This window comes from Anomaloglossus baeobatrachus, chromosome 2 (assembly GCF_048569485.1).
Source record: "Anomaloglossus baeobatrachus isolate aAnoBae1 chromosome 2, aAnoBae1.hap1, whole genome shotgun sequence".
NCBI classification, from domain to species: domain Eukaryota; kingdom Metazoa; phylum Chordata; class Amphibia; order Anura; family Aromobatidae; genus Anomaloglossus; species Anomaloglossus baeobatrachus.
The window spans coordinates 757,439,228-757,456,405 of NC_134354.1; the positions used below are offsets into that span (position 1 = coordinate 757,439,228).

At 54.3% G+C, this 17,178-nt stretch overlaps 1 protein-coding gene across 1 annotated transcript in view; it reads left to right on the plus strand.

Moving 5' to 3' along the window:
• Nucleotides 1–10,095: 10,095 nt before the first annotated feature.
• ENDOD1 (endonuclease domain containing 1) overlaps nt 10,096–17,178 on the plus strand; it is a 49,521-nt gene continuing 42,438 nt past the window's right edge. The window contains exon 1 of the mRNA XM_075337489.1: nt 10,096–10,477. Coding sequence (XP_075193604.1) covers nt 10,187–10,477 — 291 coding nt within the window. The 5' untranslated portion in view covers nt 10,096–10,186. The remainder of the gene's footprint in view (nt 10,478–17,178) is intronic.

Sequence of the window (17,178 nt, forward strand, 5' to 3'; positions counted from 1 at the left end):
CGCCCAGGCCAAAAACTTATACTCTATCAGGATACAGCTAAACCCCCACTAAATGGAGGCGTCACAGGGGCAGGAGGAGCAAAATGTGATGCCCCCGGACTAGTCAGGTCGTCACAGGGTACTGCACGCTCTTTATCTCCCAGTGCAGGACTCTACCCCTCTTGGTTCTGGGTTCCCAACCTGCAGCACTGCCTCCATCAGCATCCAAAATCCCAATCACACCTCGCACCACACCCTGTGAGGCACACCAGTGGGCTGCTAAGCTGGAATAGGGCCGCCCACCTAGGGGTCAGGCAGGGAGGTGACAAGTCAGTGAAGTGGTAGCCCTCGAACAGTGAGGAGCTTGGGGGAAGCTGGGAGATGGCGCTCCTAGGGGAGAAGTAGATTTGGTTGTAGACGGTGATCTGGACCCGGAGGAGTCGGAGACCCAGTTGCGGGATATTAGGACTGGGTACCTGGACTTTGTCTTGAAGGACGGTCGGTAGCTCAAGTACAATAGCCAGGCTGGGACCGAAGGCACGTCGGGGTACTGGACCCTAGGTCGGGGAGAGGCTTCAAGCAACCCGGCAATTAACCTGCGGAGGACAAGGCCTTTATGGACTGTCCCCACGAAGCTCAGAGATCGGGCGCACTAGCGCAACGAGGGGGATAGGGCTTTCCAAAGAAAGCAGCCCACTGAAATCCCAAGCGTGAGTTCCTGAGAGCACAGCTCCTTCACACCAAAATGTGGGGAGCGGGGCCCGGAAAGCTTCAAGCTTACGGGCCACTTGGACACTACTATAATTTGTGCACGGAGGCAGGCTCCGGAGCATCAGGCAGTACTGCAGGGGACAGAACCCGGACGAGCTCCCGCCGGGGGGCAGTGGCACCCAGAGACTTGGTTTACTACGTTGTCAGTGTCTGCTTTCCTTCTGAGTGAGTACCTGATAACCCCGCTGCTCCCAGCGAGCCTGCGCTCCCCTGCAATCCATCCCACCTTCCAGGGTCCCGGGGCCTTTCCCTACCCGTGGAGAGTAACATCATCTAGCTGCCCCAATTCCATCACCCCGGGTACTCCCAACGGCAGCGGCGGTACTCCCTATTACCGCACACCAAAGGTGGCGTCACAAACTATCTAATCCCCTGTAAATAACCTGTCGCGGGCGGAGGAGGGGACGCTGCGCTCTCCCACTGCTCGGGTCCGGCTGCCGCTGCTGCTGCGGCCGCTGCTGCTCGGTGGCTCGAGCGATGGGCTGGATCCCGGGGACTCGAGCGGTGCTCCTCGCCCGTGAGTGAAAAGGGGTGGTTTGGGTTTTGGGGATATTGTCCGTGACGCCACCCACGGTTATGGTGATTGTGTGGACACCACCGCTGCTCTGGACGGGGATCCCGGGAGCGGTGACAGGGAGCAGCTTTGTTGTTATTCCTCCCCTCCGTGGGTAGGGGGTTGGTTGTCCCGGGGCCCGGTGATGGGGTAGGGGTGGATGGCAGGCCGGGTGCGGGGCCTGGTGAGGTGCAGGGTCGCAGGGGCAGCGCTGTGCCGCACGGCACGGTGGTACTCACTCAGCCTGAGACGTTGACACAGTTCTCGGTAAAACACACGGCTGGAAAGACGGTTCCCACGGACGGCTGCTGTTGCTTTTCCCCGGTAGTTAACGGTGACTGTCTCTTTCCCTGCACCTAGTACTTCTGTTGGTTGCGATGGGTTCCCACCGGTAACCCGCTCCCCGACTTGGATATAGGCCGGAGGAGCCCCTCTTTGCCCGCAGGCGCTGGCCCTGAGAAACTGGTGCTTTGGCGGTGGCGGTGTCTCTCTCATACGGTTGGACTGTTGCCTTCAATCGGGACTTAGTTGTTTGGAAAGCCGGAGGTCCCCTTCACTGACGGATTTGGCAAATTCACGGCGACTCCAAGCCTTGCCAGGATCCGAAAGGCCCCTGCCAATGGTGCTGGCTTCTCCTTGTGTACCGGTCCGGTACCGCCGGGCCACCACGCGTCCACGGTCCTTACGGCACCTCCGATAGGCCACTCCTGCAGACGGTCACCGCCGTCTGCTAACCTTGCTGTCTCTGTCCAGGGCACACACCCGGACGCTCTCAGGCTCTTAAGCTGTCACTTTTCTCCTCTCACTTGCTCCTCTACCACTCAACTCCTCTCCAAACTCTAACTCTTCTCCTGGTTTTCCCGCCTCCAGAACTGTGAACTCCTCGGTGGGCGGGGCCAACCGCCTGGCCCACCCCCTGGTGTGGACATCAGCTCCTGGAGGAGGGCAACAAGGATTTTTGGGTCTAGCTTTGATGTGCCTAACCGGGGTGTAGGGTGTGGTGATGTCATTACCTGTGACCCCTGGCTTGTCCAGGGCGTCACAAACCCCCCATCACATTTTAGAGTGACCCTGAGCCCCCGGGTCCAGAGACCCTCTAGTCGTGAGCAGTGACACCCGGATCCGAGCGGTTCGACCGCTGCTGGGGCGGTACAAAATCACACACTTCCATGGAATGGAGGGAACGATTGCTAGATGATAAAACTGCACACTGATGGCTTGCATAGAGCGCTGTTCACACATGCAGATACACAGTCACAAGCCCGCAGCCTATTAGGTGACGCCCATACTATTCGATCAGGCGGGCTGCCAAGCCGTACCCCACCTGTGTACCATACAGGGACAGGAACTCTAATATGCAAGGCCTAACAGAAAGGGGCCTGGCTGCATCCTGTACAAAAAAAAAAATAGGTTTTAGTTGGTATTTATGGCCATAAAATGGAAGCCTACAACCCTCGCCACGGGAATCTCATGCTTGTAGGTCCCTACACTAAATAAGGTTAATTTCACCTGGCAACGAGCCCAAGTTTAAACCAAAGTCCGGGTTCACACATCTGAGTATCACGGTTAGAGTACGGACAGTGATTTCCTCACAGGCCACTGGTCTTCTGTATGCCGAGGATTGAGGCTATTAGTCATCACATTCGTGTGTTACCATCTGAAGGAACAGACCCAGTTTTTCTCAGTGGTTAATGCTTTTTTGTTTTTTCCCTCATCCCTAAATTTTTTTTGTATTCAATGACTCTTAACCCGCTCGATTGAAACTCAGATGGAAATCTGAAGTCTGTCTTCCTGGTTTCATCCGTGTCGCCTGGATCCTTGTAGGCGTTAACGGCCAAGAACAGATGAGAATAGGACATGCTGCTCTGAGTCTTATGGACCTGTTTTTAAAACTGATGGTTGTGTGGATCAATGAAATTCTACAGATCAATGTGATGTCCGAGAAAAAAAACCCAAAACAGACAGCACTAGGATGTGTCACACGGATGTGAATGTAGCCGGAGCGCAATCAATAGACCTGCGGCCGAATGTGGACTGTGAAATGCAAAACAGGTCTTGTTCACAGGCCTTAAGGGGGCTTTACACGCAACGACATCGCTAACGAGATGTCGTTGGGGTCACGGAATTCGTGACGCACATCCGGCCTCGTTAGCGACGTCGTTGCGTGTGAAATGCAGGAACGACTGCTAACTATCAAAATTACTCGCCATATCGTTGACACGTCATTCTAATCTCAAATATCGTTGCTGTTGCAGGACACAGGTTGTTCGTCGTTCCTGCGGGAGCACACATTGCTATGTGTGACACCGCAGGAACGAGGAACAACATCGTACCTGCGGCCGCCGGCAATGAGTATGGAAGGAGGTGGGCGGAATGTTCCAGTCGCTCATCTCCGCCCCTCCGCTTCTATTGCGCAGCTGCTTAGTGACGCCGCTGTGACGCTGAACGAACCTCCCCCTTAGAAATGAGGCGGTTCACCGGCCATAGCGACGTCGCTAGGCAGGTAAGTATGTGTGACGGGGACTAGCGATGTTGTACGCCACGGGCAGCGATTTGCCCGTGACGCACAACCGACGGCGGCTGTGTTTAAAGTGGCCTTTAGGCCTTCAACATGTCCTTCAGATGTCATCCACGTACCGTCTGCTGGGAACGTCGAACCATTCATAAGAAATTGACTGCTTTGCTCTTAAAATTGAAAGATATCACAAGATGTTTTCTTCTTGTGACATGGCACAACAACCATAGATTGTCACGTGTTTAAGATTCAAAAACTGACAGCACACGTGTAACAAAGGCAGATGTGGATTAAAGGAAACCTGTCAGGTCCCCTGTGGCCTCCAACTCAGCAGCATTCACATCTGAATGTCCAAATTCCCTGTCTAACCAGCCCTGTATAATGTTATTGACTAGTATGAATAGCACCGCTAGGTGATGGAAATCTTGCGCATGCGCACGGCTCATTTCAGCCACACTAATGCGATTCAGAAGCAGGGTGGACACTTCTTGGCTTCATTAGGCGCACTGTGCATGACCGGAAGTTCAGAAGACGTGTACGTGAGCCGTCTCCTGCACTCCCGATCATCCGCAGTGCACCTAATGAAGCCGGAAAGCGTCCACCCTGCTTCTGAAGCGCATTGGTGTGGCTGAAATGAGCCGCATGCATGAGCGAGATTTCCATCCGCTGGTGGTGCTATTCACACCAGTCACTGATGCCGCTGAAATGAGCTGTGAGCATGCGCGAGATTTTCATTAGCTGGTAGTGGCACCGGTTCGTGCAAATCATGTTATCATCCCCACAGGGCTGTGATACCACGGAAAGAGGGCCGACTAGTCAGGGTAAACAACGCCCCTTCAACTAGTCACAGGCCTTAATTAACACAGGCAAAGCGAGGTTTAAAAGTCAGTTTTTAAAACATTCATAGTAGTGAATAGTGTTATCGATGGCTGGTTAGTGAGGGCATTTGGCCATACAGGTATAAATGCTGCTGCGTTGGAGGGCATAGGGGACCTCAACGGTGCCCTTTAAAGTGTAAAGGATTACACCCAAAATTTGAAGCTATCCAGTTATAAGTAAACTTACTGATCTCTGCACGTTTGATTGTCGCATGTCACAATTTTTAAATTTATATTTTTTTAAATATTTAGAAACTCATGTATTCTTTCCTTTACACTTCACAAATACTTATACTTAGTGTTGGTAAATCACATAAAACCCCAATACAGTGGAACCTCGCTTAACGAGTAACCCAGCCAGGTAGCGAGTATTTCACTTAACGAGCAAAGCTTGCTGTAAATTTGTAACTCTGTTTACGAACAAGCTTTGCCGTATGAGAAAATACGCACACACTTCCGGTTCCGTACATCCACCGCGCTCAAACCCGCTCTTGCAGTCCACACAAACAAACACACACAAGCACACACACACACACACAATTATGCTCACCCTACCTTCCGTTCCATCGCCGGCCTCCTGGAACTTGTAGTTCGCCCGGACAGGATGTGTATCGAGTAACCATGGCAACCAGTTCCTCCCTCGTCACAATGCTTGCCGATACACATCCTTTAGCGGCAAACTACAAGAACCAAGAGGCCAGTGATAGAATGGAAGGTACACATATTATGCTCACCTTACCTTCCGTTCCATCGCCGGCCTCATGCTTCTTGTAGTTCGCCGCTACAGGATGTGTATCGGCAAGCATCGAGACGAGGGAGGAACTTCCCCTGTCAGCCGCTACTCAAAGGCAGCGCACTGGCCAATCAGAGGCAAGCGGCTCCTGCCTTTGACGTCAGCGCACTGGGAGTGGAAGGTCCGGCATCGGTCACGATGGTTACCCGATACACATCCTGTACGGGCGAAGTACAAGTTCCAGGAGGCCAGCGATGGAATGGAAGGTAAGGTGAGCATAATATGTGTGTGCGTGTTTGTGCGTGTGTGGAATGGCACAATAGAGGACCAGGATGGGACATTTAACAAGTTGTGGAACGAATTGTCAGCATTGCAATGATTTCCTATGGGAGATTTTGCTTTGCTGAACAAGTAACTTGGTTTACAAGCACAGTCCCAGAACGGATTGTTCTCGTTAACGAAGGTTCCACTGTATAATACATTTACGTTTGTGGGTGTAACGAGAAACAATGTGGAAATATTCACGGGGTATGAATACTTTTTCAAGGCATTGTATGTATTTTAGTAGCTGTATGTTTTTACTAGTCCAATTTTAGAGCACATAAGACTTTTTGATCACTATATTTTCCCATGTTTTTAGAGAGATGAAGTGACAATAAACAACGATTGATAGAATTTATTCTATATAACTTTTACTGTAATTGATATTTATTTTTTGCCCAGTGGATTTGTTTTTTACCGGACGAGTCGTAGTTTTTTGGGGTTTTTTTAGGGTTATTTGTCAGGTACACACTTTTTTTACGTGGGTCAAAAGTCGCCTTTGAATGTTTGGATGGTGCAGAGTCTATTGGGGTAGTGAGTTTCGTGAGTATGGAGGAAGCACAGGAGAAATCTTGCCGTTGATGCTCGGAGAGCAGAGAAGGCGAGGATCAAGGATCATACGAGGACAGGAGATTACGTGTGAGGAGGTTTTGGAAGATTAGGGGGGAGATGTATGATGGGGACTGGTGCAGGATTACGTGTGGAACATATCGGGAAATTAGGGCACAGATATATATATAAAGAGGACACGTTATAGGTCATAAATGATGTATTGGAGGTTTTGGGAGACTGGCTCACAGATATACGGAGCATGGACAGCCTTGTAGGTCATTGATAATATTGTGAAATGATGTCCCTTGGCTTCACAGTCAGTGAGGAGACGGGCAGCAAAGGATTCATTAGGGTGGAATGCAGGGGTACAAGATGGGAGGCCCCAGGGGAGGGTGGTCTGCACAGTCCGCGTGACTCCTCTCTAGCCTTATGCTTGATCTGAGTTTCGGATGTACCCGTCATCCCTGTCTGGAGTCCTCGCGGTTTACCAGTCCGCTCCATTTGAGGTCATGGCCTGCAAATCCCACTAAGTGCAAACCTCCATCAGGGGGTCATAGGTTAATGCTGTGCTTTTATGTTCTTCATTTAGAGATTGTTTGCCTCACTATTGCTCGATGGTGTCTGCCAGCTGCTTCCACCAGATTGGAGAGAGGTCTGTGACTCAATGACATCACAAATCACTGTTTATGATGATAACAGATGATTATGTCACGCTATAGGTACGGGGAAGGGAAGGGAAGGGAAACCCTGTGTATAGGGAAGGGGGAGCTGGTGACCCCTGACCAAACCTACCGCTGGTCCCTGGGGTCCCTCGCCATCATAGATAGGTTTCACACCTATACACTGAGATGGATACCTGACCCTAGGTATCCCTAGTGCTGAGCCCTAAATAGCAAATCTCATCCATTCCCTCTTTGTCAACCCCACTAAACACTAAAGAAGACACAAGGATGACACACGTGGGGGGGGGGGGGGGCAGTGCATGACCTACTTATCTACAGATGACACAGGTAGAAGCTCAGCAAAGGTTTCAGCAACGATACAGAGGAGTACAAGCCACCTGCTTGTAACCTAGGCTTGAATGAACTGAGAAATATCACCAGCACCAGTCCAAGCAAGGAAGGGGTATTTAAACACCAAGAGAATGCTGATGATCAGCAGCTGGGTAGAAGTCGAGCTCCTGCTGGGTCCAAAAGGGGGAGAGATGAATCCAGCAAGAAAGCTACCTATACCAATGAATACTGACAGCAGCAGAAGCAATGGAAAGTCAGGGAGCATTCTGCACAGCCAAATGCTGTGACCTTCTATGGCCAGAAACCACATGACTGTCTATTGGTGTTATTAGAATAGTTTATCACATTTTGACTCCGTTTTTTATTTCCCAGCGCCCTCAGTGCAAGAAACAAGAAAAGTACAAAAGTACTACAGGTGACCATAGAGGAGTACAATAGGTAGAAAACAATAGATGTGTCTTTATAGAGAGTGGAGGGAAACGTCTGGTTTCCACTGTATGTATTAAGGTCAGCACAGCGAGGCCCCTGCCTATCGCCCGGGTATATCACCCTAGTGTGGCACCGGAGCAGGCATGACATTTGCAGAGCGGTGTAGGCCGTTATCCTGGCAGAAGTGAATTTGATCTACACATTGCCCACAGCACAGGAGAGCATCTGTCTGTCCCCCAGGAGGCAGGCAGCCGAAACATTAGATCCCGGGCACAGGCAGCTGGCACATGCATAGCCTGGAAGAGACAGTTTCCCTGGCACAGGTGATTTTGATACACACATTGCCCACATGTCAGTATGGCAGCTGTCTATGCTCATACAGAAGAGCCTGGTGCATCATCAGGTCCCGGTTCCGGACAGCTGCCACCATATTATTTAGACTTGGTTGTATATATCTGGCCTGGGACAGGCAATTTTGATATGCACATTACCCATAGCACAGTATGCCGGCATTTTGTTAGTGGTTTCACTTTTGGCAGCACTGCTCTGGGCAGCGGTCTCCCCCCGGCAGCCACATTGCGCTGGGTAGCGGTCTCCCCCCGGCAGCCACATTGCGCTGGGTAGCGGTCTCCCCCCGGCAGCCACATTGCGCTGGGCAGCGGTCTCCCCCCGGCAGCCACATTGCGCTGGGCAGCGGTCTCCCCCCAGCAGGCAGCACTGCTCCGGGTAGTTGTCTCCCCCCAGCAGGCAGCACTGCTCCGGGTAGCTGTCTCCCCCCGGCAGGCAGCACTGCTCCGGGTAGCTGTCTCCCCCCGGTAGGCAGCACTGCTCCGGGTAGTTGTCTCCCCCCGGCAGGCAGCACTGCTCCGGGTAGTTGTCTCCCCCCGGCAGGCACATTGCTCCTGGTAGCTGTCTCCCCCCGGCAGGCACATTGCTCCTGGTAGCTGTCTCCCCCCGGCAGGCACACTGCTCTCGGCAGCGGTCTCCCCCCGGCAGGCAGCACTGCTCCGGGTAGCTGTCTCCCCCCGGCAGGCACATTGCTCCGGGTAGCTGTCTCCCCCCGGCAGGCACACTGCTCTGGGTAGCTGTCTCCCCCCGGCAGGCACACTGCTCCGGGTAGCTGTCTCCCCCCGGCAGGCACATTGCTCCGGGTAGCTGTCTCCCCCCGGCAGGCACACTGCTCCGGGTAGCTGTCTCCCCCCGGCAGGCACACTGCTCCGGGTAGCTGTCTCCCCCCGGCAGGCACATTGCTCCTGGTAGTTGTCCCCCCCCGGCAGGCACATTGCTCCGGGTAGTTGTCCCCCCCCGGCAGGCACACTGCTCCGGGTAGCTGTCTCCCCCCGGCAGGCACACTGCTCCGGGTAGCTGTCTCCCCCCGGCAGGCACACTGCTCCGGGTAGTTGTCTCCCCCCGGCAGGCACACTGCTCCGGGTAGTTGTCTCCCCCCGGCAGGCACATTGCTCCGGGTAGCTGTCTCCCCCCGGCAGGCACATTGCTCCTGGTAGTTGTCCCCCCCCGGCAGGCACATTGCTCCGGGTAGTTGTCCCCCCCCGGCAGGCACACTGCTCCGGGTAGCTGTCTCCCCCCGGCAGGCACACTGCTCCGGGTAGCTGTCTCCCCCCGGCAGGCACACTGCTCCGGGTAGTTGTCTCCCCCCGGCAGGCACACTGCTCCGGGTAGTTGTCTCCCCCCGGCAGGCACATTGCTCCGGGTAGCTGTCTCCCCCCGGCAGGCACACTGCTCCGGGTAGCTGTCTCCCCCCGGCAGGCACACTGCTCCGGGTAGCTGTCTCCCCCCGGCAGGCACACTGCTCCGGGTAGTTGTCTCCCCCCGGCAGGCACACTGCTCCGGGTAGTTGTCTCCCCCCGGCAGGCACATTGCTCCGGGTAGCTGTCTCCCCCCGGCAGGCACACTGCTCCGGGTAGCTGTCTCCCCCCGGCAGGCACACTGCTCCGGGTAGCTGTCTCCCCCCGGCAGGCACACTGCTCCGGGTAGTTGTCTCCCCCCGGCAGGCACACTGCTCCGGGTAGTTGTCTCCCCCCGGCAGGCACATTGCTCCGGGTAGCTGTCTCCCCCCGGCAGGCACACTGCTCCGGGTAGCTGTCTCCCCCCGGCAGGCACACTGCTCCGGGTAGCTGTCTCCCCCCGGCAGGCACATTGCTCCGGGTAGCTGTCCCCCCCCGGCAGGCACACTGCTCCGGGTAGCTGTCTCCCCCCGGCAGGCACATTGCTCCGGGTAGTTGTCCCCCCCCGGCAGGCACATTGCGCTGGGCAGTGACAGGCTGCATCCTCCTGACAGTAGAGAGGAATCTCCCAGCAGCCCGCGCGCGCCCGCAGTCCTGATACTGCAGCACGGCTCGGTACGTGCGGGGGAGGGAGCGGCTCCTCACTCCTCCTCCTCCACATCCCCGGCCGGGCAGGTAGTGTGCGCAGCGCAGGAACATGACGGCGGCCGCTCTGCTCCTCTGCCTGGCGGCTCTGCCCGCTGCCCTGCACGCCCGCCTGGTGCACGAGGGGGAAGATGGCTTTTCCGAGTGTAACGACTTCTTCCACCAGAGCAGCCCCCCACAGGGCTTCAGCGACCCCGCCAACGTGAAGATCTGCCAGCGCTACCAGGGGGACAAGCACTACGCCACACTGTACAGCACCGAGCACCGGATCCCGCTCTACTCTGCATTCACCTACCAGGAGGACGCGGGGCCGGCGTGGGAGGGATGGATGGTGGAGCCGCAGGTAAGGGACAATGGAGGGCACTGCCACACATGACCTCATCAGCCAGGCAGCATCTACACATGACCTCATCAGCCAGGCAGCATCTACACATGACCTCATCAGCCAGGCAGTATCTACACATGACCTCATCAGCCAGGCAGCATCTACACATGACCTCATCAGCCAGGCAGCATCTACACATGACCTCATCATCCAGGCAGCATCTACACATGACCTCATCAGCCAGGCAGCAGCTACACATGACCTCATCAGCCAGGCAGCATCTACACATGACCTCATCAGCCAGGCAGCATCTACACATGACCTCATCAGCCAGGCAGCATCTACACATGACCTCATCAGCCAGCCAGGCAGCATCTACACATGACCTCATCAGCCAGGCAGCATCTACACATGACCTCATCAGCCAGGCAGCATCTACACATGACCTCATCAGCCAGGCAGCATCTACACATGACCTCATCAGCCAGGCAGCATCTACACATGACCTCATCAGCCAGCCAGGCAGCATCTACACATGACCTCATCAGCCAGGCAGCATCTACACATGACCTCATCAGCCAGGCAGCATCTACACATGACCTCATCAGCCAGGCAGCGTCTACACATGACCTCATCAGCCAGGCAGCGTCTACACATGACCTCATCAGCCAGGCAGCATCTACACATGACCTCATCAGCCAGGCAGCATCCACACATGACCTCATCAGCCAGGCAGCATCCACACATGACCTCATCAGCCAGGCAGCATCCACACATGACCTCATCAGCCAGGCAGCATCTACACATGACCTCATCAGCCAGGCAGTATCTACACATGACCTCATCAGCCAGGCAGCGTCTACACATGATCTCATCAGCCAGGCAGCATCTACACATGACCTCATCAGCCAGGCAGCATCTACACATGACCTCATCAGCCAGGCAGCATCTACACATGACCTCATCAGCCAGGCAGCATCTACACATGACCTCATCAGCCAGGCAGCATCTACACATGACCTCATCAGCCAGGCAGCATCTACACGTGACCTCATCAGCCAGGCAGCATCTACACGTGACCTCATCAGCCAGGCAGCATCTACACGTGACCTCATCAGCCAGGCAGCATCTACACGTGACCTCATCAGCCAGGCAGCATCTACACGTGACCTCATCAGCCAGGCAGCATCTACACGTGACCTCATCAGCCAGGCAGCATCTACACGTGACCTCATCAGCCAGGCAGCATCTACACATGACCTCATCAGCCAGGCAGCATCTACACATGACCTCATCAGCCAGGCAGCGTCTACACATGATAGCGTGTGCAGAGGAAAGCACAGTAATGTATGGGCAGGGGCGCCCGGTAATGTATGGGCTGGGGCGCCCGGTAATGTATGGGCAGGGGCGCCCGGTAATGTATGGGCAGGGGCGCCCGGTAATGTATGGGCAGGGGCGCCCGGTAATGTATGGGCAGGGGCGCCCGGTAATGTATGGGCAGGGGCGCCCGGTAATGTATGGGCAGGGGCGCCCGGTAATGTATGGGCTGGGGCGCCCGGCAGTGTATGGGCTGGGGCGCCCGGCAGTGTATGGGCTGGGGCGCCCGGCAGTGTATGGGCTGGGGCGCCCGGCAGTGTATGGGCTGTGCTCTATGGGCAGGGGTGCACGGCAGTGTATGGGCTGGGCAGGGGCGCATGGCCATACTGTATTATGCCGCCAGCCCCACACACTGACTGACCCCCACTTTCTTGTGCAGCGTTGAATATCCCCCTCACTACATTGCCCTGCTTGCTTACTCCCTGTGCTGCCATGTCCAGTGTAGACCAGGAACCAGGAGGATCAGGATGAATAGACCCACCTAGTAAATGTGTCCAGTCTGCTGCGATAATTAACAACTCTCCGCTCTTACCAGCAGTTCTGTAGATCAGAGGTCACGCACACTCACTCCATATAAGATTGGGTTCTGCAGACCCCGATCACAGGTTCCGAAGCTCTGGGGTGTCCCAGCAATCAGACCCTTAGTGATCAGCGAGGAAACCACTATCCTATGGATGAGAGAAGCCTTACTAGCTTGGGAATAAGCCTTTTAGTAAAGGTGAGCAAGAATATTCGCACTACCCTGGTGTGCACATCGGTGACAGAAGGCGCAGGACACCACTGGCAATTACTATGACCCGGTGACATCATGGGGCCTAGTAATACAAAAGGTACCCAGCATTCAAATGACGGGCCAAGGACATTCGCACTATTCCGGTGCCCTTCTTGTTAAGGTGTATATACGTGGGTGATGGACCAGGGTAGCACAACTCTTAGTCATAAACCAAGGACGCCTCTTCTGTGAGCAACTCTGAACTGAAAATGATAATAGCTGAGATTCCCCGTATACACGTGAATGTTCAACAACCATGTGGTGAAAAAGCCGCTGCCAAACACCCCTGGCAGCAACGTTTCTCCCTCAGAGAATAAAAGGGTGCAATTGTTGGATCCTTCTTTCCTTCAATAACCTTTGCCGGTTGAGAGTCGGCCATATAAATTATTATTTATTATTATTATTATTATTATTTATTATTATAGCACCATTTATTCCATGGCGCTTTACAAGTGAAAGAGGGTATACGTACAACAATCATTAACAGTACAAGACAGACTGGTATAGGAGGAGAGAGGACCCTGCCTGCGAGGGCTCACAGTCTACAGGGAATAGGTGAGGATACAGGAGGAGAGAGGACCCTGCCCGCGAGGGCTCACAGTCTACAGGGGATGGGTGAGGGTGCACGAGGAGAGAGGACCCTGCCCCCGAGGGCTCACAGTCTACAGGAGGAGAGAGGACCCTGCCCGCGAGGGCTCACAGTCTACAGGAGGAGAGAGGACCCTGCCCGCGAGGGCTCACAGTCTACAGGGGATGGGTGAGGGTGCACGAGGAGAGAGGACCCTGCCCCCGAGGGCTCACAGTCTACAGGGGATGGGTGAGGATACAGGAGGAGAGAGGACCCTGCCCGCGAGGGCTCACAGTCTACAGGGAATGGGTGATGGTACAGGAGGAGAGAGGACCCTGCCCGCGAGGGCTCACAGTCTACAGGAGGAGAGAGGACCCTGCCCGTGAGGGCTCACAGTCTACAGGAGGAGAGAGGACCCTGCCCGCGAGGGCTCACAGTCTACAGGAGGAGAGAGGACCCTGCCCGCGAGGGCTCAGTCTACAGGAGGAGAGAGGACCCTGCCCCCGAGGGCTCACAGTCTACAGGGAGTGGGTGAGGGTGCACGAGGAGAGAGGACCCTGCCCCCGAGGGCTCACAGTCTACAGGGAGTGGGTGAGGGTACAGGAGGAGAGAGGACCCTGCCCGCGAGGGCTCACAGTCTACAGGGAGTGGGTGAGGGTACAGGAGGAGAGAGGACCCTGCCCGCGAGAGCTCACAGTCTACAGGGGATGGGTGAGGGTACAGGAGGAGAGAGGACCCTGCCCGCCAGGGCTCACAGTCTACAGGGAGTGGGTGAGGGTACAGGAGGAGAGAGGACCCTGCCCGCGAGGGCTCACAGTCTACAGGGAGTGGGTGAGGGTACAGGAGGAGAGAGGACCCTGCCCGCGAGGGCTCACAGTCTACAGGGGATGGGTGAGGGTACAGGAGGAGAGAGGACCCTGCCCGCGAGGGCTTACAGTCTACAGGGAGTGGGTGAGGGTCCAGGAGGAGAGAGGACCCTGCCCGCGAGGGCTCACAGTCTACAGGAGGAGAGAGGACCCTGCCCGCAAGGGCTCACAGTCTACAGGGAGTGGGTGAGGGTACAGGAGGAGAGAGGACCCTGCCCGCGAGGGCTCACAGTCTACAGGGAATGGGTGAGGATACAGGAGGAGAGAGGACCCTGCCTGCGAGGGCTCACAGTCTACAGGGAGTGGGTGAGGGTACAGGAGGAGAGAGGACCCTGCCCGCGAGGGCTCACAGTCTACAGGGAATGGGTGAGGATACAGGAGGAGAGAGGACCCTGCCCGCGAGGGCTCACAGTCTACAGGGAGTGGGTGAGGGTACAGGAGGAGAGAGGACCCTGCCCGCGAGGGCTCACAGTCTACAGGGGATGGGTGAGGGTACAGGAGGAGAGAGGACCCTGCCCGCGAGGGCTTACAGTCTACAGGGAGTGGGTGAGGGTACAGGAGGAGAGAGGACCCTGCCCGCGAGGGCTCACAGTCTACAGGAGGAGAGAGGACCCTGCCCGCAAGGGCTCACAGTCTACAGGGAGTGGGTGAGGGTACAGGAGGAGAGAGGACCCTGCCCGCGAGGGCTCACAGTCTACAGGGAATGGGTGAGGATACAGGAGGAGAGAGGACCCTGCCCGTGAGGGCTCACAGTCTACAGGGAGTGGGTGAGGATACAGGAGGAGAGAGGACCCTGCCCGCGAGGGCTCACAGTCTACAGGGAGTGGGTGAGGATACAGGAGGAGAGAGGACCCTGCCTGCGAGGGCTCACAGTCTACAGGGAATGGGTGAGGGTACAGGAGGAGAGAGGACCCTGCCCGTGAGGGCTCACAGTCTACAGGGAGTGGGTGAGGATACAGGAGGAGAGAGGACCCTGCCCGTGAGGGCTCACAGTCTACAGGGAGTGGGTGAGGATACAGGAGGAGAGAGGACCCTGCCCGTGAGGGCTCACAGTCTACTGGGAATGGGTGAGGATACAATAGGTGAGGACAGAGCTGGTTGTGCAGTGGTCTACTGGACTGAGGGCTATTGTAGGTTGTAGGCTTGTTGGAAGAGGTGGGTCTTGAGGTTCCTCTTGAAGCTTTCCATGGTAGTGGAGAGTCTGATGTGCTGAGGTAGAGCATTCCAGAGTATGGGGGATGCACGGGAGAAATCTTGTACGCGATTGTGGGAAGAGGAGATAAGAGAGGAGCAGAGAAGGAGATCTTGTGAGGATCTGAGGTTGCGTGCAGGTAGGTACCGGGAGACTAGGTCACAGATGTAGGGGGGAGACAGGTTGTGCATGGCTTTGTATGTCATGGTTAATGTTTTGAACTGTAGTCGTTGGGCGATGGGAAGCCAGTGAAGGGATTGGCAGGATGGCAAGGCTGGGGAATAGCGAGGGGAGAGGTGGATTAAGCGGGCTGCAGAGTTTAGGATAGATTGGAGGGGTGCAAGAGTGTTGGAAGGGAGGCCAGAGAGCAGGAGGTTGCAGTAGTCGAGGCGGGAGATGATGAGGGCATGCACTAATGTAAATGTAAATTGGATGATGAGTGTGTAACCTGCCCAGTGCCCTTCTGTGAATATGAACATACAGCTGTTGCTTGTGCATTGTTTGTGGATACATTTCACTGGTAGCAGATAGGAAATAAGGCCCTAATGCTGGAGTTGTGCTCGTGCAGTCATCTGCTCGGCTGCTGTGATGGGAGGCAGCATGTTGTGACAGGCAGAGAATACATTCCTGATGGATCAGCTGAATAGAATGAAGTGCCTGTATCTGCTGTCACAGATTGGCCTGACGTCAGCTGCGAACAAGAGTCCTTGTCACCACGCCTCGCCTCCTCCTGCTGGCTGCGTGCCCGCTGCTATCACTGTAGGACTAGCGATGAACCCAGCATCATCGGGTACAATGGCATTGCACGGCTGCGCTCTGTAAGGCTTTGTTTGTACAAATATGGAAGCTGTAAGAAAACAAAGAATGTTACCGGCTGTTATTGCTCATTGTGACAATGTATCCCTGCTTCTTTCACATGTCAGTGTTCTGCTCAGTGTTTCTAAGGCCGGTTTCATACATCAGTTTTTTGCCATCAGGCACGATCCGGCGAAAAAACTGATGCGACGGATCCGTCGAAAAAATGGATCAGTCACATCAGTTTTTTTTCCATCTGTTTCTTCCATTTTTTGACGGATCCGTGTTGATACTGAGTATGCTCAGTTTAAAAAAAACACGGAAACCGGCGTCAGATTCCGGCATATGACGAATGACCTATGCATCCATAGGCTTCCATTATAAAAAAAATCGGCGCCGGATCTGGCGCAATCCGTTTTTTCGCTGGAGACCAAAAAAAATTCACTTCAATGTTCCATCCGGCCGCCAGACAAGGGAAGTTTGCCGGTTGGATGGAACGCAAGGTCATCCGGCGCTAATACAAGTCTAAGGGGAAAAAAAAACCACATGCGGCGGCAATAGACGCCGGATGCGTTTTTTCATGTTTTTGCCGGATTGCATCTGATAACAAAAAACTGATGTGTGAAACCAGCCTAAGCTGAATAACGAAAAATGTTATCCTTTGTGTCTGTAGTTTCCATTCCTGGAAATGCTGATGCCAAAACAAATAATCCAAATGATATTGTTTGAGTGAGGTTTTATGCTAAGGGTCTATGGGATAGCATAGTGACCGTGACCTCGATATTCCTTTATCTATTGGGAAAGGTTGCGTGACTCCCAAGAATTCCCACACCCGCAATCCGCCCTCAATTTCACACTTATTTCCCATTATTTTAGCTTGACCATCGCGTGACAAAAAAATCTTTGTGAACCTCTAGATCAATTTTGCAGCTAGATCTAAAATAGAAACTTTATCCTGATCTGTTTATGGTGCTTTTTACATAATTTATGTATTTTTTTTTTTTTTACAATTATTTATTTTACAGTTCTATAGTTCTATCATGCAACTTTTTATATTTTTAGTTGTTTTATTTAGTTTTTGATAATGGTGATAGATTCTCTGGAGAGAAATATTAGAAAAAAATGTATTCCCTCAATGTTTGAATATGA